This window comes from Vipera berus (genome assembly GCF_964194415.1).
Source record: "Vipera berus genome assembly, chromosome: 3".
Taxonomy (NCBI): domain Eukaryota; kingdom Metazoa; phylum Chordata; class Lepidosauria; order Squamata; family Viperidae; genus Vipera; species Vipera berus.
Window position 1 is genome coordinate 19431088 of NC_138204.1, and position 26116 is coordinate 19457203.

At 39.0% G+C, this 26116-nt stretch overlaps 1 protein-coding gene across 5 annotated transcripts in view; it reads left to right on the forward strand.

The window, feature by feature from the left end:
• The window catches only part of ATP9A (ATPase phospholipid transporting 9A (putative)), a 93596-nt gene that overhangs the window by 41878 nt on the left and 25602 nt on the right, over positions 1-26116 (forward strand). For 4 of the 5 annotated variants that reach the window (XR_014026138.1, XR_014026139.1, XR_014026140.1 and 1 more), the window contains exons 10-17: positions 1845-1921; positions 2850-3010; positions 5217-5359; positions 5828-5940; positions 12232-12444; positions 16258-16419; positions 24084-24176; positions 25271-25354. Coding sequence is in view for 2 of the 5 variants with exons in the window: in XM_081325352.1 (XP_081181478.1) it covers positions 1845-1921; positions 2850-3010; positions 5217-5359; positions 5828-5940; positions 12232-12444; positions 16258-16419; positions 24084-24176; positions 25271-25354 (1046 nt within the window). In the remaining 3 variants the exon portion in view is untranslated. The remainder of the gene's footprint in view (positions 1-1844; positions 1922-2849; positions 3011-5216; positions 5360-5827; positions 5941-12231; positions 12445-16257; positions 16420-24083; positions 24177-25270; positions 25355-26116) is intronic. The other variant, XM_081325353.1, reaches the window with a different exon arrangement.

Below are 26116 nucleotides of genomic sequence, written 5' to 3' on the forward strand. Positions count from 1 at the left end.
TTACCCCTTTGGACATTTATAGATGAGAAGACCTTTGGAATTCCAATAAATAACCTTTGGAGAAAGCATCCACTGCTAGAATAGCACTTAATTGCTCCCTATATTGACATTTTAAATCTGTTACAGAAAGGGTGACAGGGAGATTTTTAAAGGGAAGCTGGGATAAAAGATCTGCAAATAAATGGGGTTCCCCATTTGTGACTCCAAAGGAGAACATCTGATAAAAGAGCAGATGTATCAGGCTGTAGTTAGAAGAAATCAAAGGCTTTTCTCTGAAGCGTATTTCAAGAAGCAATTCAACTGTCACTCCCCTGAGATGGCTAAATATACCCACCTCTTTCTATATAAGCTTTCCATCATGTTGAACATTTAAGGCATGGATGTGCAGCTTCAGGGAGGGAAGTTCAAGGTACTTAGCTGAATCAGAGGCATGTCAAAGGCAGAACCCTCAAAAGAGAGGAGACCAAAAGAATGAATTGGGTAGTGCCAGAATCGTTTCTTTGATTAGATTGTTCTGTGAGTTAATCAGACAACTTTTGTGCCATGTGTTGCCTGCATTCTTTGCTGAAGCTCCCCTGAAATTTGCCACCCTCTGATGTGTTGTCCTTGCAGCTACCAAAATTCTCAGCCAGCCTAACAATTTGGCTGTGATTTCTGAAAGCTGCCTTTTTGACAGATCTGAAGACAACAGATTGAGGGATGCTAACTTCTATATATGTATGTTTTTTGGGTTTGATTATTATAGTGTATGCATGGAGTTTTAAAAAACATAATTTACTGGAGTAAAAATTCTTAAATTCTCCCAAAAGGTTTATGTAGTATAAGATGCCACTGAATGTTTAATCTCAAAGAAGGTAACCATAATTTATATTATTGGGATTAATCATGATACCTGTTCTTAGTTGTATTTTAAATTAAAATGTGTACTTTTTCTCTTGACACTAACAGTTTTCATGTCCTAGTCCAGGGGTAAGCAACCTTGGCTCTTTTATGACTCGTGGTCCCAGAATTCCTGAGCCAGCCATGCTAAGGGGAAAGGAAGAGGTTTCCAAGCTGAGCCATGCTGGCTCTGGAATTCTGGGAGTTGAAGTCCACGAGTCTCATTGTTTAACACCCCCCCCAAAAAAAAAAGATTGAGGATTTTAACAACAGAATGTATGTGGGTTTTTTGTGTGTGTTTTTTTTGAGCTCCATCAGTATTCTAACATTATTGGGCATATGTATGTAAATTGTATTGGTTAAGACCTGTTTATAAATTAATTAAACTCATGAATAAATCGATTAACAGTGCAAATGATCATCCTAGGTTCCCTGGTGGCACTTTTCTGTTGTGCTGAACTTTGCCCAAACCATCTTTCACCAATCTGGCATACTTAAGATATTTTAAATTGCATTTTCCATCAGCCCCAGACATCATAATCAACATAGGCTTGGAGAGATTGGCACTGTAGTCCAGCGTAACCGGAAGGATTGAGATTGAAAGATATTAGTCTGAAAACCAAAGCACACATATCACAGTCTAGAATAATGTTTATTCTTTGGCATTGTTGTATTCTTGCCAAAAACATTAGTCAACATTATTGTATTTTGTGAATCAGATAGCTTAGAGAAGGAAAAACACAGCTTAAATGTTCATGATACACAGGCCACCCCACTGACATTTTTATATGATCTGGTTCAACTACTTGATCAGCGTACACGATTGCAGTGAATCATCCCTGATAAGTGACCATCAGCACCATTTGAAAAAGGCTGTTCTAGTGTACTATATATGTGAGAACAATAATCATGTAATAATTTATAGGAATAGAGTATATGAATGGTGTTTCTGCTTTAATCTTCAGGAACAGTTGTGGGAGTTGTTCTCTATACAGGCCAGGAACTACGCAGTGTCATGAATACCTCAAACCCACGCAGTAAGGTAAAAGAAATAATTTCCTCATTTATTAATTATTTATTCATTAAACAAATATATATATGGCGCCCAAATCGCACACAGGTGACTCTGAGCTGCTTACAACCTAATCTCATCCCTTTTGGTTGGTCTATAAAGCTAGGTTTCCGGGTAAAAATGGAAAGTTGTATAGTCCATTTTAGATGCCTGATCATATCTGTCACACATTTCACATGTGTCACTCAGGTGTGCATATAAAACATGTTAGATGAAATATGTAATATATGAGTTCTCAGACAGTGACTTCATGTCAATTGGTTCCCACAGGAGAATTACAGAAACCAGCTTCTTAGTTGTCCATATCAATATCAACTGTATTTTCTGCACACAGAAAACAGTGTCAGTGAGAAGGGGTTACCTTAGTGTATATTTATCACAGTCACAGGACAGCTTATTGAAGTAAAAAAAAATCTGAGTACAGCATAGTGTTACAAATATAAATGTACAGAATACTGATATGCAGAGGTAAAAACATTGATATGTAGAAATAACAGTGCACCACAAAAATAAAAAGGGAGCCATGAACAAGAACAATAATACTAACTTATAAATTTACCTGACCTTCTGTTCCCTCTACCTGGAAGAATATTAATAATCTTGCCTTATATGATGCCATCTGAGTAGAATTGTAGCATGTAAGATTTGAAGGAACTTTAGAGGTTCAATTCCTGGCCAATGCAACATCTCCTTCTATTTTTTTTTGGAAGTCAACTGCTGATGATCCCAACTGTCCTGTTTTAAAAATCTGAACCACGTGGAAGACACAAGACTAAGGAAAGATATGCCATGTCTTTTAAAAAAAAAAAATCTGGAGTAGTGTGTGATCATATTTTGGTTTGATACCTGCTCTAATTGTAATAATTGTTAATACAAATAATCATTTTCTTTTTTTAAGATTGGTCTTTTTGACTTGGAAGTTAACTGTCTAACCAAGATACTCTTTACGGCCTTGGTGGTGGTCTCCCTTGTCATGGTCTCCCTGCAACACTTTGCTGGCCGCTGGTACCTTCAGATCCTCAGATTTCTTCTTCTGTTCTCAAATATCATTCCAATCAGGTATAAATGTATTTGTTATACTCCTTTAAAATAGTGCCATATTTTTTATGTTCTTCTTCATGTGAGCCTTAGTCAAATGAGTTACTCCATATCCTTAACATAAGCCTAGTTGCCTTTTACATAACTACTCTTAGTGAAAAGTGCTTCCTCAAAGGCTAAAGCAAGCATGATAGAAGTTCTTGCATGATGTAAATGTTGATAGGTTTTACAGTTTCAGGCCATGGTGAATTCTACATGAATGGGGTTATTGAGTCTTAGGATTATGCAACCTCTTTAGGGTAGGAAGTATCAGTCTTTCGTTCCTCATTAGGAACAAGCCAGATCTTGTGTTTTAAATGTATCACAGTTCCAAATCTGTGTGTAACAAGTGAATAATGACCTTCCTGTGTTTACAGAGTGGCGGGAGCAGCATTGCAAGAATTGACTTATTTATGTGTATAATTCATCTATATATAGTTTGCAGCCTGAAAAAGGCCTATAGAGCTGTGAATATTTACAGCAGGACTGAGGAACCTGGGACCCTTAGGATGTTACTCAGCTAACACTCCCACCAGTCTTATCATTGCCTGTGCTGACTGTCTTGGTTGAATGATATAGTAGTTCATTAGCATTTGGAGTACTTTGTTTTTCCAGCGGCAGTTGGGAGCTGTATTCCTTATTTTTAAGAAATTCACTTAGAATTTTGGCTTGATGTAGGTCATATTGATAAGGAGCATTTTAAATATAGGAAGTATAAATACTAAACATAGAAAACACATGACAACTTTCTGTGTGGGACACTCTAAATTTCCTCCCTATGCTGAACTGTTGTAGTTTTATTTTATTTTTTTTAAAAAGGCTGAATCCATTCTTCATACTAAGCCATAATATGCATAGTCATCCATTACAAAAAATGTCACGATGCAAACTCTGTCCTTTTATACTTGTGTCACAGCATGCAGAAGAGTTTGCATAGTGATATCACTAGATGTCACCCGCCTTCCCTTGTTCCCTACAGTGGATGCCAATGATAACTTGGTTTACTTTGAGCTTAGTACAATGGTGAGCCAGATTGCTATGGCTTATTCAACAAACATAAAACCCACTTGGCATTGTGTTCAAAAACAGCAAGAGATCTAGTTCATGAATTTCCCATATATCATGTAGCTTAACAATGACTTGAATTGGACTACATCATACTCCCTATTACATTACATAGTTTGCTAATAATGGCCAGAGTTCAAATGACTGTTTCAGGCCACATTTTACATTGAAGCCATTTTTATTTCGTATGATCCTAAGTACTGGGTTACAAATGTCATCTGGGGGAAGACTGCTCACCTGTCTGTAGCTTTAGAAACAAGAGAATGTGTTTCTATAAATCCCATGTAGGAAAGCAGCATCTGGTTCAGATCCTTATCTAATTTTCATTCTGGTGTTGTCCATTGATAGTTGCAATCCCACATATCTAGATGGAGCCGAATTGGGATAAATTGTGGGGGACCAAACCTCTTCAAATATTCTTCCTACCAATTTTTAAGGCATGTTTTTGAGTAAATTGAGTAAATTACCTGGAAAGTCAATACAACCCAGGTGGCCAGAAAGGCCCAACAGAGACTCCACTTCCTCAGGGTCTTGCGGAAGAACAGGGTAGAACAATGGCTAATGACCCTCTTTTACTGGTCTACTATAGAGAGCGTCCTCTTGTACTGTATTGTGGTTTGGTATGCTGGTCTGACAGCCACTTGTAGGAAAGTATTACAGAGGGTGGTGAGCACAGCACAAGACATTGTGGGCTGTCCCCTGACACCACTGGATGACATCGCCAAGGCTTGCTGCCTTGGAAGAGTGAGGAAAATTCTCAGGGATAACTCATACCCTGGTCAGTACCTCTTTACTCTCCTACCATTGGGTAGGAGATACAGGAGTACAGCCAGCCGTACCAACAGGCTGAAGAACAGCTTCTATCCATGGGCTGTCAGGCTCTTGAACGGGAAATAATTTTATGCACGATTGACTTGCAAAGCCGGTGTGCTGTGCAATTAGCTCACATGGTGTAACAAGATGGTGGGTTTGTTGTCACTGTGAGTTGTGGGGGGGGCACGAAGGGAGGCTCAGCCAATCTCAATGTATACATGGTATACTTTGATAATAAAGGTTCATCCATTCAAATTCCTATTACCAACCTATTGTTGCTTCTTCCTCACCCTCTCTTCCTTTTGTGTAGTTTACGGGTGAATCTTGACATGGGAAAAATTGTCTACAGCTGGATGATCCGGAGGGATTCTAAAATTCCTGGCACAGTAGTTCGATCTAGCACAATCCCAGAGCAACTAGGCAGAATATCCTATTTGCTTACTGACAAGACAGGTATTTTCATACATAGTTTTTTGCAGGACACAAAATCAGGATCTGCTGCAATTATTTTGTTGTGTTGTGAAAGATCTTAGTGCATTTTTCTGAATGTACAAAATAAATAAGAGATACATAACAACTTGGTAATACTTTCTGGCCCGAAGCCCACCTTTCATTTTTGAATGGTATGTTGAGCACTGTGTTTTAAAAAGTAGTGGCTGGATGAAGCAGAAAAGGCAAATTTAATTCTAGTTATATTTGATACTTTAAAAATGGCTAATACTTTCTTCAGTGTATTGAATAATTTTCTGATTTTTTTAATTTTAAAGTTTACAATTCTGTAACAATAATTTTACATCTCTGGGGATGCTTTTCTTGGCAATGTATGATCTTCAGGTTAAGGCAGCTCTGGTGTTAGAAATGTTTCTTGGTGTTTAATTTGCTCTTTCTGTGCCATAATATGTAATTTTGTTCCTCTTCTAGGGACTCTAACACAGAATGAGATGGTTTTCAAACGTGTCCATCTTGGAACAATGGCTTATGGGTTTGACTCTATAGATGAAGTTCAAAGCCATATCTTTAGCATATATACACAGGTAAGATAAGCAAAATTATGAGACTATATCAGAAATAAGGAATGATGGGATTAAAAGATGTGGAATGATGGGATTAAAAGATGTTGCTGAACCATGGTTACAGCATTAGGAAATGATGTTTTCATACTTTTTCTGTATGAAGAGCCTTGGTGGAGCAGTGGGCTAATGCCTCCTTAAGTAACACCAGCTGCCTGCAATTAGTGCAGGTTCGAGTCCCACCAGGCTCAAGGTTGACTCAGCCTTCCATCCTTCCGAGGTAGGTAAAATGAGGACCCAGATTGTTGGGGGAAATAAGCTGACTTTATAATAATGCCGCTTGGGGGGGGGGCGAAAGCCCTAATAAGCAGGCATATACAGTACATAGAATGAAGGCTATTGCTAAGCACATTGATTTGTGCTTTAGATTGTAAGCCGCCCTGAGTCTTCGGAGAAGGGCGGGATATAAATGGGATTAAAAATGTATATATAAATGGGATTAAAAGAGGGCCATGAGAGGCCCATTCGTGACATATACGACTATAAATACACCCTGAAAAATCAACATTTGTTAAACACAGCATTCAGTGCTTTATGGCACACTGTTTTGAAACTGACTTAACATTTCCTTTATTTGTAAAACCCATTCCTGGTTTTCCCTCCATACTGCTTTTTCCAGTTTTCATTTCTATAGAAAATCTGTTGAGGAGAAAAAAAAATGGAATGATTGCACAGTGTCTTACAATAAGGCTTTCTTTTTTTGTGTGCCTTCAGATCACTTTTGACTCCAAATCAGTTTTGACAGGTCCATCAGCTTTCTTGGCAGTGTTTTTTGGAAATGGTTTTCCATTATGTAAGTTAAACAAACAAATAAACAAACAAACAAACTCCTTCCCAGGACTGAGAGAAAAGAACTGGCCCAAGATAGGCCCAGAACTCAGTTGCCTGGTTTCTAGCCTGGTGCCTTAAGCACTAGAGCAGGGATGGATAACCTTGGGTCTTTTATGACTGGTGGACTTCAACTCCCAGAATTCCTGAGGCAGCATGCTGGCTCAGGAATTCTGGGAGTTGAAGTCCACCAGTCATAAAAGACCCAAGGTTGCCTACCCTACACTAGACTAACTGACTCTTTAGTAGATAGGCAAGTTTTCTCCATGCTGCATGCATTCTTGTAATAACAGAAATTTAATACTAGAGAAATAATGAAATTAACCCATTTAGCTGAATGTCTTAAAAAATCATTATGTTATTTATTCTTTGCTCCAAGAAAGACAGAAACAGGAGGTTTATCTTTTCTGGCTAGAGACATTTTAGCTCCTGTTTTTAAGTAGATGCAGAAGTGGGGAAACAAATAACACTTAATCCTAGCTTTGGTTTTATATATCTTCTTTCCACAAATCAGAGTAATAAGAGACATATAATTGGGGGCAAGAAAAGCTTATGGTTTTTTTAAAGTGGAAATTTTAAAGCTCTTTTTATAAGAAATTTGCTTCAAGGGGGGAACAGGATCACCTGTTCTTGCCCTCCTTCTCCCCCACCCCAGAACTTGCCTTCAGCACAACCCAGAGGCTGGCACACCTGCAGCAATACCACAAAACATCTAGGAAACTCTAAACTTAAACTTAACAAAAATAGATGCCCAACATTTTACAAAATTTGGTGATCTTGTGAGATTTCAATCAGATTTCAGATTTCAATCCCCTGAAAAAAGTTACTGACCTCAGCCTAATCTGACAATGATGTAAATGATATTAATCCAGGTTCTGTATACACAGTCAGGGACCCTTAAATTGACTACCCCCTAGATAATTTGTCACCATCACAAGTTAACTGGAAGCAAGATAAGTGAATCTGCAGATCAGTGTTCTATTTCCTGGCTCCAACCTATAGCCAAGATCAATTTTAATTAATATAGTTTCATTTAATAAGATGAAAGAAGCAGGTAAGAGTGGTAAGGGATTTCTCAATGAATGCAAGCTTAAATGTAATTGAAAGGTTAGAATCTCTGCTAATTGGAAGCATTTGGTGGCCATGATTCATTTAAACTGTAGTTCTGATTCATTGCTCTAATTATTGATACCATGCTATGCCCTTTGACCTGGAAGTGAAACTTTTGTCCTCTTGACATAAGAGGTTAACAGAACAGGAAACTCAATGGCTATATATTCCCCTGCGACCAGCATAATTTAGTAATTGTGAAATTACCTGGAAGGTTTGATGCAGACTCTGAAAACAGTAATAAAAATTAAAACTTTATTTTAAACAAAATTTTAAACAAAAAACTTTGTTTTTTCTTTTGTCTTTATAATATCATATCCTATGCATTTCATTAAACATCTTTCGCTAAGTTTTTCCCCACTGTAAATTTATATTTTTATGGATCTTAATGTTGCCAGAGAAAAGTAATCTGTCCTCTCTTGATCAGTGAATAACATTCCTGTACAGTTGTCCTAGTTTTTTTTTTTTTGTTGTTTGTCTAAATTGAGGCATGCAACAGATAGACCAGGAATTACACATAGAAGTTGGTGGTGGTTTGTTCTCCGAGCTTGTTTCGTTTCCAAACATTTTCTCTCCAAGCTAGGTAACATCATCAGTGGAACTTCAGTTGAAGTGTCTTGTTTCAGTTCTCTTCTGCTTTTGTACGTCTTATATGATCAGTTGTCACATGACTGACAGGCCATGCTGTGTGATGGTCATGTGTCTGGTGTAGCCAAGACACATAGATGTCTTGGCAATGTACATTGATTAGCAGCCGACACCCACTTCTGTAAAATTGGCAACAAGGAAAAGTTTTTTCCCTCCCCTCTAAATTTTGATTGCTGAAATTCATAGGATTATGTTAATTGTGTTAATTACTTAGGTTAATTGTGTTATTGATAACAAATTCCCAACTGAAACGTCCTTAGGGAAGACATGTCAAACTCACACCATCACGTGACGTCACGCAACGTATCGGGACGGTTTTACCATTGCCAGCAATGGGATGGGCACGGCTTCCAGATGATGCATCCGGCCTGTGGGCCGGCAGTTTGACATCCCTGCTTTAGGGGTACTTGGTTGATCTAGATTTCTGAGAATTATAGGATCTGCTCTTTAGAATAATCTTGAGACGGGAGAACAATTGATGAGAGCTCCTACTATGTCTTAGTATCCCCCACCACCATAACAGTAGCAGTAATTAACAGTAACAGGTAATTCAACAAGGAGTTATTTGAGAGAAGTGTTGTTTTTATTTTCCACCTCTCCCTTGAGATTTCTTTACTGCAGTGCTATAACATTGACAACTCTTCTGCTTCCTTCATTATAATATTATCCAATGATGTTGGAGAGGACAATTTATTTCATCAAACATTCCCCATATAATAAATTCTATCATTGACAGTAAGATTAGGCCTGGCTCCCTAACTGTTCTGTCTCAGCCACTCATTTGTATTCGATCATTTCTGGTCCAATCACCAAATGCACAAGCCCCTTCCTCCAGTTCCAATTTTTTACTGGATTTGAAAGATCTGTGCCATTTCCAGGATAGACAAATATACAAATCCTGACTCATTCATTCATTCATTCATTCATTCATTCATTCATTCATTCATTCATTCCTTATCCCATCCATCCTTCCTGCAGGATGGTTTCTCAGTTCTGGGATTCCCCATATGAAAACAATGTGTTTAGGGTATGGGACCTTTTACCCATATCTTGTCTTTTGTTTACCAATTGTGGTTGCTATTGTTACTCTGTGTGTTCTTCAGATTACTTGGGGAAATGAGAGCATGTTTTTTTTGCCTGAGGTGGTAATGATTTATTTTTCAGTAGATAGTAGAATCCAAGATGGATAAATCTCCTTTCTGTCCCAGCTGAAAATAATGCAATTACTAGAGATGGCAGTCCTGACTGATACTCTGCAACATTTAATTTGGGAGTGGTGCCACAGAACACAAGAATAGTGATGCAGCATTTGTTGATGACTTGTTAGAGCAGTTGTGTCTGTTTCCAAGATTGTATAGCTGCAGCAGAACATCATCCCCTGTGCACGCACACCTACACAACACACATTGTAAGTGCTACTTTTGACTGTTGAGAGTGATTGGAAGCTGCCTCTTATGCTTCTGCTCATCATCATGTCTTCACTAAGGGATGATCAGTTGGGGTCTTCCAAGACATTACTCCTTCTGAACCCCTATAAGATATGCATTCCTCTTGGTTGCCTTCAGCAGTCTGAAGGCAACCCCAACATGGATTTTCCTTATCACAAAGAATACTACTTTAACTTAAAGTCCTGTAGACTTTCCATGGTGACAGCATAATTTCATTCCTTACATGACACTAATCATCACCTCCTAACAAGAAGGAAGTAGCTCATGTCTCTGGCTGAGCCATCCAGCATGGTTAAATAATAATAACTTAATATAAAGAAATCACTGCACCAGCAGCAGTAACATTTTGAAAATATACCTGGCCAAAACTGAAGCTCTCGCTTCTGAAGAGAAGAGATTTTTCAATGAGAAAAGAAATAATATGCTGGACAGAGCTCAAAGGTTTAAGGTTAGAGTCAAGAGAATACATCACAAATTCTACAAGACCCTCCATTAAATTCAAGGGTCACTGCTTTTTTCTGGAGTGATAAATTTTCTATTGCCCCGAGTTCTGGGATCATCTTTCTCATGTTTACACACAAATGTCCAGCCTTGAAGATACCTGTCTTGTGATCACTTACAACACCTTTTCTAGTCCATGATGGTACCTAGTTTGAAACCATCTCAGCCTCTATTTCCTGAATTAATTGTCTTTCAATGCATGGGTATATTTCCTGTAATAATATCACAATCACACTCCCTCAAATGTCTCTCTTTTGTCCACTATTTGTCTTTCCCTATTAATTGATTCATATCTAAGATTGTCAACTCTCAACAATGACACAGATTTTCTCCATCACCATCTGTTCTTAACCTGGTCTTCCAATGGTAGACTTATTGCCACTTTGAGTCCATCCATTTTATTTATTTATTTTTATTTTAATTGTTTCTAGTTGTCCTCTTCTTCTCTTTCCTTCTACCTCTCCCAGCATTAGAGCTTCTCTAGGGAACCAGATCTTCATATAATGGGTCTGAAGTAGGATACTTTGTGCTTTGAGAACTTTAATGCATATTTTTATACTGCAGTTATGTTGTACTATCAACAGAACTTTCACTTCTATTTAGACTCCAATCTTTCCTGGGCCACAAATATTACATATTAATATGTATTAAATATTGGATTTTAGTCAAGATTTATCACAGCCATGTTGCTTTCTTTGGCTTAATGAACTTTCTCTTCTGGAAATAAAGTAATTCACAGAGGCTACTCTGAATGAGGACTGGTTACTTGTTTGTAACTTTGATTCTTGAAGCTGACATTTGCGAATTCATGGTATCTCCCCAGCTCTCAGTGCCACTGAAGTTGTTTCCTTATTGAATCCATCAATTACTATGGCCAAAATATCTTAGGGTTATGATGACAGCAGTACTGAGAGAGAGAGAGAGATTCTTCTTGCTAAAAATATCAAGGGGCCATTTGTCTCTTGAAAACTTAATTTTAAAAGTGAACGTTGCTATGAAGTTAAACTTCACTGAATAATGAATTTGTTCCATGTGCTGAGAAGTAACTGCCCATGCACAGTTGTCAAATGTCTATTAATGGTGTTTCTAAATGTGCCTTTAAAAAAATGTTATTGATAGACTATGTTGTCATCCTTAAAATATTAAACATTTTGCCAGATTGTTCAGACAGACTGAACAATCAAAAAAGCCTTGTGCATGTTTAAATCTCATAAGCTTCCGTGTGAACATGTATGTTCCTAACTTTATAACTGGTTACTTTTAAACTGTTTTTCTGTAGAAATATAACATTTTGAGAAAACGCTACACTGAATAAATGCTTTCCAGTGTCTTTATGGGTTAAGCAAATAAGTTAGTTACTTTTTTTGTCCTACAATGTATTTTTATCATCTGATTGATTAATGATGATGATGATGATGATGATGATGATGATGATGATGATGATGATGATGATGATGGAAGGGACCTTGGAGTCCAACCCTCTGCTCAGGCAGGAAACCCTATACCATTTCAGACAAATGGCTGGCCAGTCTCTTCTTAAAAACTTCCAGTGTTGGAGCATTCACTGCTTCTGGAGGCAGGTTGTTCCACTGGTTAATTGTTCTAACTGTCAGGAAGTTTCTCCTTAGTTCGATTTGATCTTCAAAATAGCCGGATTCATAAGGGGACTATTAATTGCGGGATACTAATTTCAATCAACTTATTTTCTCCTCTCTTCTAGCAGTCGCAGGAACCACCTGCTTTAAAAGCACCCAGCCTGGCTACCAAAGTACGAAAAACCCTGAGCAGCCGTGTCCACGAGGCAGTGAAAGCAATTGCTCTCTGCCACAATGTGACTCCTGTCTATGAATCGAATGGTGTGACAGATCAGGCTGAAGCTGAGAAGCATTATGAAGATTCTTGCAGGGTGTACCAAGCTGCTAGTCCTGATGAGGTAAAATAATCTTCAAAAGAATGTTATTGTCTTTTTATGTGTTCTTAATATGCCTGGTTTTTTTTCTTTTGTTTTCCAAATATGGTTAACGCCATTTTGGGGATAATGTAAGCATAGCTGTTAAATTTCACACAACATTAAAGCTTGGAATTTATCCATGGCAATGTAGTTAGTTTATATAAATAAGATTTCTCAAACCCTACAGGTTTTTTTTTTTAAATTTCCATTCAATTGTGTTTAGTTCTCAGAAACTGCCTGGTCAGGATTTTTCAAAAATACCTTTCTAGGGCTGAGAAAAAATTAGTGGCCCCAGGTCACCCAGCCAGCTTTGTGTCCAAGGAGGAACTAGAACTCACAGTCTCCCTGTTTTTAACTTAATGCCTTAACCGCTATTCCAACTGACTCTCACAAGCAAATATAACAGAATTTTATCTTGTTTTAAAAGTTAGATCTTTCATGATAAAATCTTGTCTTGGAATATAATTTCTTCAATGATATTAGCAATATAAGTCTTCCCATTGTCTTTACCCCCTAAATAGCTGGCTTCCTTTGTTTTTTTTAAAAAAGGAAAAAAGCTAGGTTACTTTTCTGAATTTTGATATTGCTCAGTCTTTCCCTCTAGGAAATCAGTGAAATCTTGTTTTAACAGACTTCTAAAAATCTACCTTTGGAACTCTATAGTAATAAAATATTGTTAAGGCAGGAAGATCAGTTAATGTTGAAATTCAAACAAAACCTTGAAGGTCCATCTCCCTACCCCCCTTTTTCTGAACAGAAGGGATAATTTCTACCAGTTGGCACAGCATTCATTTCCTTAAACACAAAGCAGGCTTCCTACATTTGTTTCCGATGTACATTCCTGGCTCCTGAAAGCTTCTTTATAGAGAGATCAGTTACTGCCTCTGGGGGTTCGTCATTCTGTCTGATTGAGGCCTTACAGTAACCAAGGGGAAATGTAAGAGGTAGAATCTGATCAGATAACTTGCCCAGGAGAAGACTTGACCAAGTGACCTTCAACCGCCAAAACACCTCACCACTTCCTAGAATGTGAAAAAAAATGTGTCGATCAACTACATTACAAGCAGCTGTTCACAGGGATCCCACCATCCAAATGAGACTTTGAAGTATGGGGGAAAAGTATATCTCTGTTGGTCTGAAGCGACATTAATCAATAGCCTTGTTGGCCAATAAATTCACATGCGTTCATGAGCAAGGAGTGTTCAATTGCTAGAAATTTACAGGAACACTAGCCAATAATAAGTGGGCTATAGCAGCACCACTCTTTTATGTACTGATACAGAATTTTATGGCTGGCACTAACCAAGCAGTGATGAGCTTTTGGCATGAATGGCCGTGATCTAGTTTGCTTTTGTTCTGTTGTTTCACCGGAAGCTGTGGTTGGCATCTTCAGAGGCAGTGTGTGTGTTGCTTTGTGGTCTACCTCTCTGTATGCCTCTCAAGATGCCAGCCACAACATTAGGTGAAACATCAGAACAAAATAAAACTAGGCCATGGCCATTCAGCTCCAAAACCTATCACTGCTTCTGTGGTAATCCTAGGATCCTGACTGGCTGAGGGTTGACTAAGCCTTCCATCCTTCCAAGGTAGGTAAAATGAGGACCCAGATTGTTGGGGAAAATATAGTGACTCTGTAAACCTCTTAGAGAGGGCTATAAGGCATTATGAAGCAGTATGTATGTATAAGTGCTATTGCTAATTGCCCTTATGAAGGATCATTGGAGATCTTTTATATTCTTAAGAGATCTTGTTTAGAAGTGCACAGATTAAATGAGAAGTAAGCAAGCAAGAAACTTCAGAGAGGCAGTTTTGGTTTTAATGCAGCTGCAGTTTACACAAACCAATGCCACATTGTTCGTTGGCTACCCCATTCCTAAAAGCCATGTGGCTTTCCCTTTTATTATATCTAGATTCACCAGCTAAGAATAGCATTTTAACAACACTTCACTTAATGCCTGGAATAACATATTTAAATGTAACATAATCACATTAAACCTCACACCAGTCTTGCAAAGTAGCACATCCTTTTTTTTTTCAGTCTGAGGACAAAGGATGAGAGAGATTGGTCAACCCAAACCATGTGACCTCAAGGACTGGATTTTTGGCTTATCACTTTTTCTTGCATAAAAGTCCTTTATTTGAGAAGTTACTCTCATCTTCCTCAAATAATCATTTTGTTAGGTTCTTCCTTACTTAGCATCACACACCCATGATGACTGTCACATTACTCACAGCAAACTCATATTTTGAATATAGGTAGGTAGCCAGAGCAATACAATTGACAGATACCATCAAGGAAAATTCTTAAATGTGCCCAAGTTCTTAAAAGGTGAGACATTCCCCCACCCCCAGATCAGTTCAATGACAACTATGCTCTCACTAGTGGAAAAATGTTGACTAAAAAGGGTGGGGGGAGAAAAGAGAGAGTATAAGTCAATGAACTGGGATTAAGTATCTTGAAAACAGAGAGGCCTGCGAAAAAAGCAATCCATGCTGCATTTTTTTTTGGTTGCAGGTCCTATGTGCAATTTACATACAGGTAGTCCTCAAGTCCCAAATTTCCATTACTAAGCCGGATGTTGTTAAGTGAGTTTTGATCCATTTTACGAACTTTCTTGTCACAGTTGTGAAGTGAATCACTGCAGTTGTTAAGTTAGTAACATGGTTGTTAAGTGAATCTGGCTTCCCCATTGACTTTGCTTGCTTTTCAATGCCATTATAACTTCAAATGGTCAAACAAATGTTCGTAAGTCGGGGACTACCTGTATGTCAAATAACATTGCTAAAGCTCAAGAATCAAGAAAAGTTTGCTATATGAGAAGGTAATAATGGCTGCAGCCTAGGATCTTTCATTGTTGGGAGTATATTCTGTAATTAATTTTCTATTCCATTTCTTATTAGATGATATTTAGGCAAAGAGATGCAGAGGAAATATTTGGGCATGTTAGTTTCAAAGTAATTCATTGGAATTTACAGTGAAAGATAAGTTATCCTCACCCTCAATTATCACTGTATTCATAAATTGTTATTTTCTAAATATTTTCTATATTTTCTCCTGCCCTAGCAACAAGCCACTACCTGACATTGAGGAAGGATATTTCCCTTTTTTCATTGTGGGAAAAAAGGGCACTTTTTTGTAAAAAAAAAAAAAAAAAAAAGGGTTGGCAACAAAAAAAAAATTGGTAGTTAAAAAACACGCATTAAGAACTTTTTAAAATTTATCCAGACAAAAATGATTTAACCTTCAAGAGATTGCATGTAACTAATGGAAAGCATTGGGACAAAAGCTAATTCATTATTATTTTATTCTTATTTCAGTGTAACTTTCACAGTGCTGAAGTTGTTCAGTCATTTACCTTTGAGTTTCTTGAGCAGTATTTCTCAACCACTTCAAGATATGTGGACTTCAACTCCCAGAATTCCCCAGCCAGCATGCTTGGCTTCACACATCTTGAGGTGGCCAAGCTTGAGAAACACTGTTCTAGAAGGGTGGGATGAAAGGAGAGCAAGCCTGGGAACTTCAGCCACATGGACAGGTTGTTCTCTCAATTGCTGTCATATTCCAGCCCCAGCTATACAAACCACGCCTGCTAGTCCCAGCTGTTATCAAATTAGAAAGGCACTTCTAGCCACAAGAGAGGCTGAGGAATCCAGGAGGGGAAATGGTACAGTTAACAATCAAATCATTTTGTTCTTCACTTTGCCCATTTCCCTCCTCCCTCCTGTTGCATTCGCTTGACCTCTGAACTCACTAGCTCAGCAGTCTATCTGACCTGTGACTTCTCTTGTGCTTAGGTGGCCCTGGTGCAATGGACAGAAAGTGTTGGCTTGACACTGGTTGGAAGGGACCAGGCTTCTGTGCAGCTGAGGACTCCTGGCGGCCACATTCTAAACTATACCATCCTCCAGATTTTCCCCTTCACGTATGAAAGTAAACGAATGGGGATTATTGTTCGGGTAAGATGGATAAGCATGCGAGGAAAAATGTTCTGTATAAACTGGGATACGATTTCAGGCTTTTATTATTATGGTTGGTTGGTTGTATGGTCAACCCAATATTTAGACTCAATTTGGCATTTTTATCCACCTGTCAAGTTCATCCCAAGAATCTGGGATAGGCAGTTATTGTTTGATGGTATTAAAGATATTACTGTAAACATTGAAAAACTAATAAAATATTATAAAAAAATAAAATAAAGATATTCTCTCAGGATGTAAACTGTTTCAAGTAAAGTTGCCTTCTGCAATTGACTGATGGAGATTTTGTCAATGCCAGTGGTATTCAAGTGTATTAAATACACTTGATGTATTGTTGTTATGTCTTTATTAGGATCAGGGCTTTTTTTGCCATAGAACGCCCAGAATGGAGTTCCAGTACCTTTTTTGGATGGAACCTTGTAGGGTAGGCAAGGCAGGTTGTATGATGTGTGAGTTCTGGCACCTTTTTTAAAAAAAAAAAGCACTGATTGGGATATTTTATAAAGCAAAGCTTGGTGCAAAATATGTAATTACCTGTAAATTCGTATTTCTTCTTTTTTTAAAATTTAGGATTGACATATGGCCATGTGTGTTACATGTGCCATAATATGTAGAGGATCCTTTTGCTAATCCCTGGTTTATATGTTGCTCTTAACAAACGGTTGATGGAATTGTGGTCTGCATAATGGGAATGGTTGGGAATAACAGCTATAACACTCCTCTGGAATCTTAATACTAAATGTTTTGAACAGAATGGAGCTCATAGTCATTCCATAGGGAAAAAAAATCTGCCTTTTTTTTGAAGCTTCTTTCATTTCCTCAGGTTAAAACTGCTGTTCTTGTTAATCAATTAGAAGTCAAGAATTTATCTCCCAAAGTGCTGCAAATTTTCTAGAATCTGATCTACCTTGTAACTCCATTCTCTTGAATTTGAATAGAATTTTTTCCAAGTTAATCAATTCTCATTGCGCCTTCCAGCAGTGGGGAAAATGCCCACTGAATTTTTTTTCTGTCACAAGCTCCTAGTTTATAGAAAAAGGTTCAGAGAGGCTGATATTTCTAAATCTTTGTTTTCCTAAGTTATATTCCTGTTATCCAAGTACAGCATATTTCTTACAGAGGCGTGCATAAATTGGGATATTTTTGTTTTAAGAGGATGAAAATGCAGAACGATAACACGTTGACGTGTTATGTGTTAACAGAAACAGTTAGTAGTGAGATGTTGGGTCATGTTCGTTTTACTTATAAACTTTGTGTCTGAGTTAAAAAAAAAGGCCAAATATCTTTTCTAGATTCTCTAGCTGCCTTGCAAATGGTAAAACAATTAGCAATCTCCCTTTCCCTGAGTTTTGCGGTGTCTTCTTAAGAGGGGGACTGTTAAAGATTTGTCTACTTTCATAGTATCTGATTCCAGGGATCCTGTTATAGCCAACCAGCCAGGCAAATAAGACTGTTGCTGCCTCTTATTGGTAGGGAGGAAGCTGTTTGTTCAACCACAAAAACTTTCCAGTCTCTCTTCTTCTGAGCAGTTGGAATGGAGAATGGGGTTTTTTGCAACCCAGAAACTGCTATTGTCATGTGTCAAGTGGGAGTTGGGGGAGGAGGGAAAAGGCCTTTGAACCTTGGCCCAAAATCAGACTATGGTGGAAAAAGATGTGGTTGAGAAACAATACAAGTGGCAAATCTTTCTGCAGATTTATACTTGTAATCTTGCCATATCATGGGAATGTGCTAACCTCCTACTGAACTTAGTGAGAGGAAATGACTAATGCAAGGAGATAGTTGATACGATATTTATATTGGACAAAAGATCTAAACGCTCTTAAAACTAGTTCTGCGCTGCAGGAAGTGGACTTTTTTGTTAGTTTCCTATCAAAAAGTTATTAAAATATATCTCAACCGTTTTAAACGTATAATGCACAAACATTGATCTTAATTTGTGTTGGAAATATTTTAAGGTGGTTTTTTTCCCCCGGCACCCTTGGATTTGAAATTGGAAGTTTGTATCGCCACATGACGCCATTGTCATATGTCCTTTTGTGAAAGATGACAGTAATGTGCCATAGGTAAAAAGCCACTGGTATAAATAAGATTAAGTGGTAAAGAAGATTGTTGATCAATTTCATATAAATGTTTAAAAAAATAACAAAAAATCAGGCATGAAAAGGGAGGAAAGTCCCTTTAGTCTTTCTTCATCTGATCAAGGAAATCATTCTGGGTTTTTAATAGGCCTACTCTACAGCATCTATGGAGGAGGGAAATTTTGTATTTGGTCTCAGTGTTAAACCACATCGGCTTGAGAGATCAACCACGCCCGTCAGTACTGAAGGCATTTCTGCAAGCCCAAGTCTCAGTACCAAATTTAATTTCTCTTTTTTCCAACAAAGAGAACCTGGGGTGTGCACCTACCATTTGGGGTGGGTGGGAATAAGAGGTCCCAGTGGAAGGGCAATAATGCGAAGTAGATGGATCCTATCAGACACTTGATCATAACCAAGATTCTCTTTTTTTTCCCATCCTTGATTTAGACAGGAGGAGATTTTTTTTTGGCTTTTGATTACGTCTGAAAACTTACACTTTGTGCCTCCTTTGTTTTCTTAATAGATAACTGTGAGCAGAGGTTTATGAGGTTGTAAAAATCAGATTTGTGGCACTTTGTCCCATTCTAGCTTCTATAGCATTTTAGGAGTTTCCAGAACTTTTTTTGGCTGGTTATCCTCTTTTCACTCTGTTTGCATTATTGAGAGGAAGTCCTTCTTACTATAATCTTCTTGGATTTGCATCAAGTTTTTTCTGTTAACTTCACTGTTAACTTTCATCTGGCTGACTGACAATCAGCTTCCATGGATGAGGATGGATTTGAACCCGGTCTTCAGTTCTTATTTAACATCTTAATCACTGCTCCACAACAGCTCTGGGGGAATTCCAAAGATTTTAGAAGAAAAATATGTTAGTGGATGAAAATCATTTGGTGAGCAAATAAATAAATAAATAAATAAGATCAGTCCTGCTGTGGAACTTGTGCTCAAAATCTGAATCTACAGATCTGGACTGTAGACAAATACATATTCCTTATTTATAGACCAACTAATAAATCTCTCTCTTAATATTCCCTTTGGATTTAGTATACTTAATTCCAGATAGGTGAGTGTAGGATTGCAGTCTTAATCCTGTAATTTAATACTCACCAATTTCAAATGGATTTTTTTTTAAAAAAGATAATGTATACGTGCATGAATTAGTTAATCATGAATTAGTGTAACGTTTTATCCTAAGCAAGAGAATGGTTGGAATGAGGAAAAAGCAGTGACCTTTTTCCATGCAGAACAATGGGAACCTGACCTCAGCCTAGGATTTCAGCCAGTAACACCTGTCGTTAAATAGAACAGAAACAGAAGATGAGAAAACCAACCCATTCTCTTTTCTTGATGGAACTTACATCATAAAATTCTGCTTATTTTGTTCAGACACATAGAAAATTAACAGGTCAAGGAAATGGCTAGCGTAGAATTGATTTCCTTGATATGGAGAGTTTGGAGTTTGTTTTATGGTGGAACATTTCATTCATTGGAGTACTTGCCTCAAGGATAAATTATTACTGGATATGAACCAGTTTATTACTTTGATTATTATTTATTTATTTATTTATTTAATACTATTTCTATACCGCCCTTCTCCCGAAGGACTCAGGGCGGTGAACAGGGCAAGAATAAAAATACAAATTACAAAAGTTAAAACAAGATTAAATAAATGCCCACATACTAAAATACATCATTAAAACCTAATAAAAAACAGTAGCAACCCCCCCCCCCAATCCCCTCATCAGGCCAGGCCAGCTTGTTCAAAAAAGTATGTTTTTAGCTCGCGGCGAAAGGAGCGAAGGTCCGGCGCCGTCCGGAGCTCAACCGGTAGCTGGTTCCATAGCTCCGGGGCGCCCACAGAGAAGGATCTCCCCCTGGGGGCCACCAATCGACATTCCCTGACCGGTGGCACCCTGAGGAGGCCCTCTCTGTGGGAACGCACAGGGCGGAGGGAAGTCGATGCCGGCAGCAGGTGTTCCCTCAGGTACTCCGGACCCCTGCCATGTAGGGCTTTGAATACCATTACTAGTACCTTGAATCTCACCCGGAAGGCAACTGGTAACCAATGCAGCTCACGGAGCAGAGGTGTAACGTGGGAGTATCGGGAGACTCCCAACACAACTCTCGCGGCTGCATTCTGTACCAGTTGGAGCTTCCGGGTGGTCCTCAAGGGCAGCCCCATGTAGAGAGCATTGCAGTAGTCTAGTCGAGAGGTCACGAGCGCATGAGTGACCGTGCATAGATCATCCCGGCTTAGATAGGGCCGCAACTGGCGCACGAGGCGAACCTGGGCGAAAGCCCCCCTAGTCACAGCTCCTATGTGGTCTTCCAGGGTGAGCCGTGCATCTAGGAGGACTCCCAAGTTGCGAGCCCTATCTACGGGGGGTAATAGTTCACCCCCCATAGCGAGAGGTGGAATGTCCGAATAAACCCAGGATGAAGGTATGCAAAGCCACTCGGTCTTGTCGGGGTTGAGTTGAAGTCTGTTCCTCCCCATCCAGACCCGAACCGCCTCCAGGCAACGGGACATCACGTTGAGGGCATCACGGGTGGTTTGGGGTCGAAAGGAAAAGCTGGGTATCATCAGCATACTGATGATACCCAACTCCAAAACCACGAATGATCTCACCCAGCGGTTTCATATAGATGTTGAACAGGAGAGGCGAGAGGACCGACCCCTGAGGAACTCCACAAATGAGAGACCTCGCGGTCGACCTCTGCCCTCCTGCCAACACCGACTGTGAACGTCCCTGGAGATAGGAGGAGAACCACTGTAAAACCGTGCCTCCCACTCCCAATCCCCTGAGACGCCGCAGCAAGATACCATGGTCGATGGTATCGAAAGCCGCTGAGAGGTCTAATAGGACCAGAACAGAGGAATGCCCCCTGTCCCGAGCCCTCCAGAGATCATTCACCAGCGCGACCAATGCCGTCTCCGTGCTGTACCCAGGCCTGAAACCCGATTGGTACGGGTCTAGATAATCCGCTTCATCCAGGACCAGAGGGAGCTGATGTGCCACCACACTCTCAACAACCTTCGCAAGAAAGCTAAGGTTGGAGACAGGACGAAAGTTGTTCAATACAGCTGGGTCCAAGGCAGGCTTCTTGAGGAGAGGCCTCACCACCGCCTCTTAGTGGTGTTAGCTCTTAGAAGCACTAAATGGGAAAGGAGTTCAGAAGCTTTGTAATCTGCTCCCAATGATTTTAGAAGTTCATGGTTATACCATTCTTCATAAGTGGCCACACAACTGCTAATTTTCAATAATCTGCAATAAAAGCTTTTCTAACTATCTCTTCTATAGCCAAACACTTTATACAAACAGAAAATTCCAACATTTGAGGGAACACCTGCTGCCAGCATCAAGTTCCCTTCGTCCAGTGCGCTCGCACAGGGAGGGTCTTCTCAGGGTGCCGCCGGTAAAAGATTGCCGGCGGATAACACCCAGGGAGAGGGCCTTCTCTGTGGGTGCGCCTGCCCTCTGGAACCAGCTGCCCGTGGAGCTCAGGACCGCCCCTGACCTGCGTTCATTCCGCCGGGACCTGAAGACTTGGCTCTTTGAGCTCTCTGGCCCAGGCTGAGAATTTTTAACTGGGGTTTTTATTTTCAGGGATAATTTAATCTTTTTAATTGTCTTTTAAGTTTTGTATTTTGTATTGGTGTGATTTTAAAATGCCCTGTAAACCGCCCTGAGTCCTTCGGGAAAGGGCGGTATATAAATCTAATAAAATTAAAATTAAATTAAATTAAACATTTAGAAACAAATCCTATGTCCTGTAATCTTAACCTGTTACTATATAGAACATACCCTGGAGAAACAGAAAATTTATTTCATCCTCTATATGACAGAGTTGCAAATACTGTTGCAATTTAATTAACTGTTTTTTCTGGCTAAACACACCTTAGAAAATGATAATACCTAGACCAAATAGATGTAGATAATAAGGAGCAAAGAAGATAGTACATAAATGACAAATGCCCACCTATTTTTTTAAAAATGGGTTGCATAAGAAGAATGAGTTGATCAAAAGAAGGATCATTATACACTTTGGGGGCAGGGAAGAATCCGATCCTTTCCCCAGTGTCCCATCTTTTTAAAAATAAAATGGTGGTTCAATGGTCCTTTTATAAAAGAGACTTAGTCACCATGTCATAAAAAAGATGTAGAGACTCTGGGAAAAGGGCAGAAAAGACCAGGAATGATGATTAGGGGGCTGGACGCTAAAATGTATGAAGAACAGTTGCAGGCAATGGGTTTGTCTAGTCTGGTGAAAAGGACCAGGGGTGACATGATAGCAGTGTTCCTGTTGTGATTCAGGGTCAGCCTGTGGGTTCGGCAGTTGGGTCGGACAACTCAGAGGAGGAGGAGGGGGGTGTTGAAGAGCTTGCTGATGATGGCCTTGAGGCTCCGCAGAGCCCTCAGCCGGGCCCATCCCACCTGGTCACGACGGAGACCCAGCTGTGTGAGCCTGACAGCGTGGATGAAGATGACCCACAGCTGGCCCTGTTCAAGGACGCCCGATGCAGGAGGCAGTCAATCAGGAGTAAACAGAGGAAGGCAATGGGGCACCTCGGAAGGAGGCAGAGAGAGGCCACGCCCTGAACTGTATTTAAGGGGAATGTGTGGGAGGGCTGGTTTGCTGAAGGCAACCGCTTGGATAGTTCCTGTTTCATAGCTCCTGTTTCATGGTTGGTGTCTTGTCTTGCTCTGTTTTATGTTAATAAATTTGGCAGGCTTTATTCCAGCCTCTTGCCATTTGTAAAGGGGTTGTCCCTGCTTTTGCTGCAGGGCCGGTAGCAGGCTGGTACAGAACAGTTCCAATATTTGAGGGGCTGCCACAAAGAAGAGGGAATCAACTTATTTTTCAAAGTACCAGAAGGCAAGACAAGAACCAATGGATGGAAACTAATCAAAGAGAGAAGCAACCTAGAATTAAGGAGAAGTTTCCTAATAGTGAGAACAATTAACCAGTGGGATGGTTTCCCTGAAGCAGTTGTAGATACTCCACCACTGGAAGCTTTTAAGAAGAAACTAGACAGCCACTTGTCTGGAATGGTATAAGGTCTCCTGCGTGAGCAGGGGGTTGAACTCCAATGTCTCTTCCAACTGTTATTCTGTTATTCTAACTTCCTGTACTAAACTGACTCCTACACACTGTGCAAATTGGGGAGGGTAAAAGACAGCAATTCATAGTAGAAAAATGTTATACGTTCTTCCAGCTTTTGCTTGTTGAGATTCCATGATGTTGTTTTTGCAATGACACAGGACTTTCCTTTGGTGCTCTGACCCTTTTAAAAGCCATGTTTTTGCTTGTTGATTTTTCTTCTTCTGAATTGTGCTACCTTATATTCCTTGGAGACAGCAGTTTTTCTCTTTGTTGATTAATGGTTCCTGAAGTTAGGCATCTTTAGGATAACACACAATGACATTCAATAGATGCATTACGTATTTTATGAATAGATATCTGTATCTTTAGTATCTGTACTAAAGCAGGGCGCCTGGGATTTATTTTCCCCTTTGTCATCTCATTTCTTGCCTCTTCCCTGTTTTCTGTCTCTTTCAGGATGAATCTACAGGAGAAATAACATTCTACATGAAAGGGGCGGATGTGGTTATGGCAGGCATTGTTCAGTACAATGACTGGCTAGAGGAAGAGGTACAGAACAGCAGTCTCAGCGTCGTGACTTATTTTACATTTGCAAGTATGAAATCCTCATTAGGGCAAGAATTCCTGACTGAATTCAGAGAATGTTGTGAGTGCCCCTAATGATAGAGCTCAGCATTTCCTAATGTGGCAACTTTCCTATCTGTTGTACTACAACTTCCATCATTAGCCTACCTGGCTACTGTGGGGTAGTGGGAGTAGTAGTCAAATCATTTGAAGTCAGGAAGAGACCACCTGCAAACTGAGGAAAGGAAAGGAAAAGAAACAAGAGGAGAGGAGTATGCTATGCTTATAGATATTGATAAAGAAGGGTAGAAGTAGGGCAGTGTGTGTGCATACTGGCAATATGCATACATACATGTTGAATCTGCAGATATATTGCATGCAACTTGCAATATATCTGCAGATTCAACATATATGTATGCATATTACCACACTGCACAAACATAATGGTCTTAGAATGGGCTTTGGCAAGTTACCTATGCATTAATAATTCCATGCAAAATCTGAAATGTTTGGACGTCTCCATCATTTGTTTGTCCCAGCAAAAAAGTGAAGAAAAATATTTTGCATAGGAGAAACCTAAAACTGAAACACTATGTAAAACAGGGGCTCCAATGTGCCTGGTAATAGTCTGATTATTCTCCAGAATTAATTAATTAATTAATTAATCTGAAATTTTAGAAGGTTGCTAGATCACATGAAATTCTACTGAGGTCAACCAAGTTTTTACATTAAAAATAATCCATATCTCATTTGTTATTTCACCTTAGTTCAGCATTCTCATCAAAAATCAAATAACATTTTAGGGTGAAATAGCCAAAGTCTTGCAAGATTTTCAGGTTGGAAAGCTTGCTAACCCCTTGATATAAAACTGTAATCATTATTTTGGAGGTGGCTTTTAAAACTTCAATTACAATTTTACCACCTGGTCAACAAAATTATAGTATTAATTTTATGGTGCAACTCCATAATTTTGAAATTTTGAAATCTGCTCTCTGACTGAAAAAAACAGGGATAATTGTTAAGGTAATATTTATTTCCAATGGCAATTAGCTTATTAAAATGTGTATATTCCTTTATAGTGTGGTAACATGGCAAGAGAAGGATTGAGAGTTCTTGTAGTAGCAAAGAAATCCCTGTCTGAGGAGCAATATCAAGATTTTGAGGTAAGTGAATTAAACATGAAATAAAGTTGTTTACAGTTAACCTATTTAAAAAAGGTTAACCTGAATATCTCATTTACCTCTGAAATAAGCAGGGAAGTGCTTTTTTAAATAGGTTAAACTATAAACTACTGTGCTTGCTGTTCCCTTTTCTTGGCAAAGATGGAATTGGCCATCGTCCATCATGCATTGGCAACTTCCAGACTGGAAGGGCTACTTTGAAAATTTTGAAAATGGATGAGTGAATTGGCTTGATAGAATATATACCACTTATCTTATTATTTTTATTGGATGTCTGTTTTACAATTCCAATCCCATAAGTTGTTTCTTATCTTGAAAAATGTAAGTAACCTTTTCTATATTTTATGCCCTCCAGAACTGAGGCTTTATCTCCATAATTCCCCTACCAATATAGCCATTGCCAAGAATTCTGGGAGAAAGTTCATCTACATGGAAGGCATCAAGGGTAGAATAGCTAAGACAGTTTATATTGACACAATATGCTTGACTTGGTTACTACGTTAAGCTATATTCTAAGTACACATGATACATATAAACTAATCCAGTGGTCTGGATTTGCACTACACATTAAACCACCAAAATACCTAAGCAAAGTTAATCTAGGCATACTGTGCAAATGCAGCCCCTAAATCTTAAACTTAAAAGTGAGCTGTACAAAATACTTCTATAACACATATATCAAGGAAGGATATAGGCCAAATAGGAGGCATGAATGTTTCATAAGAAGATTAAATGATATTTACT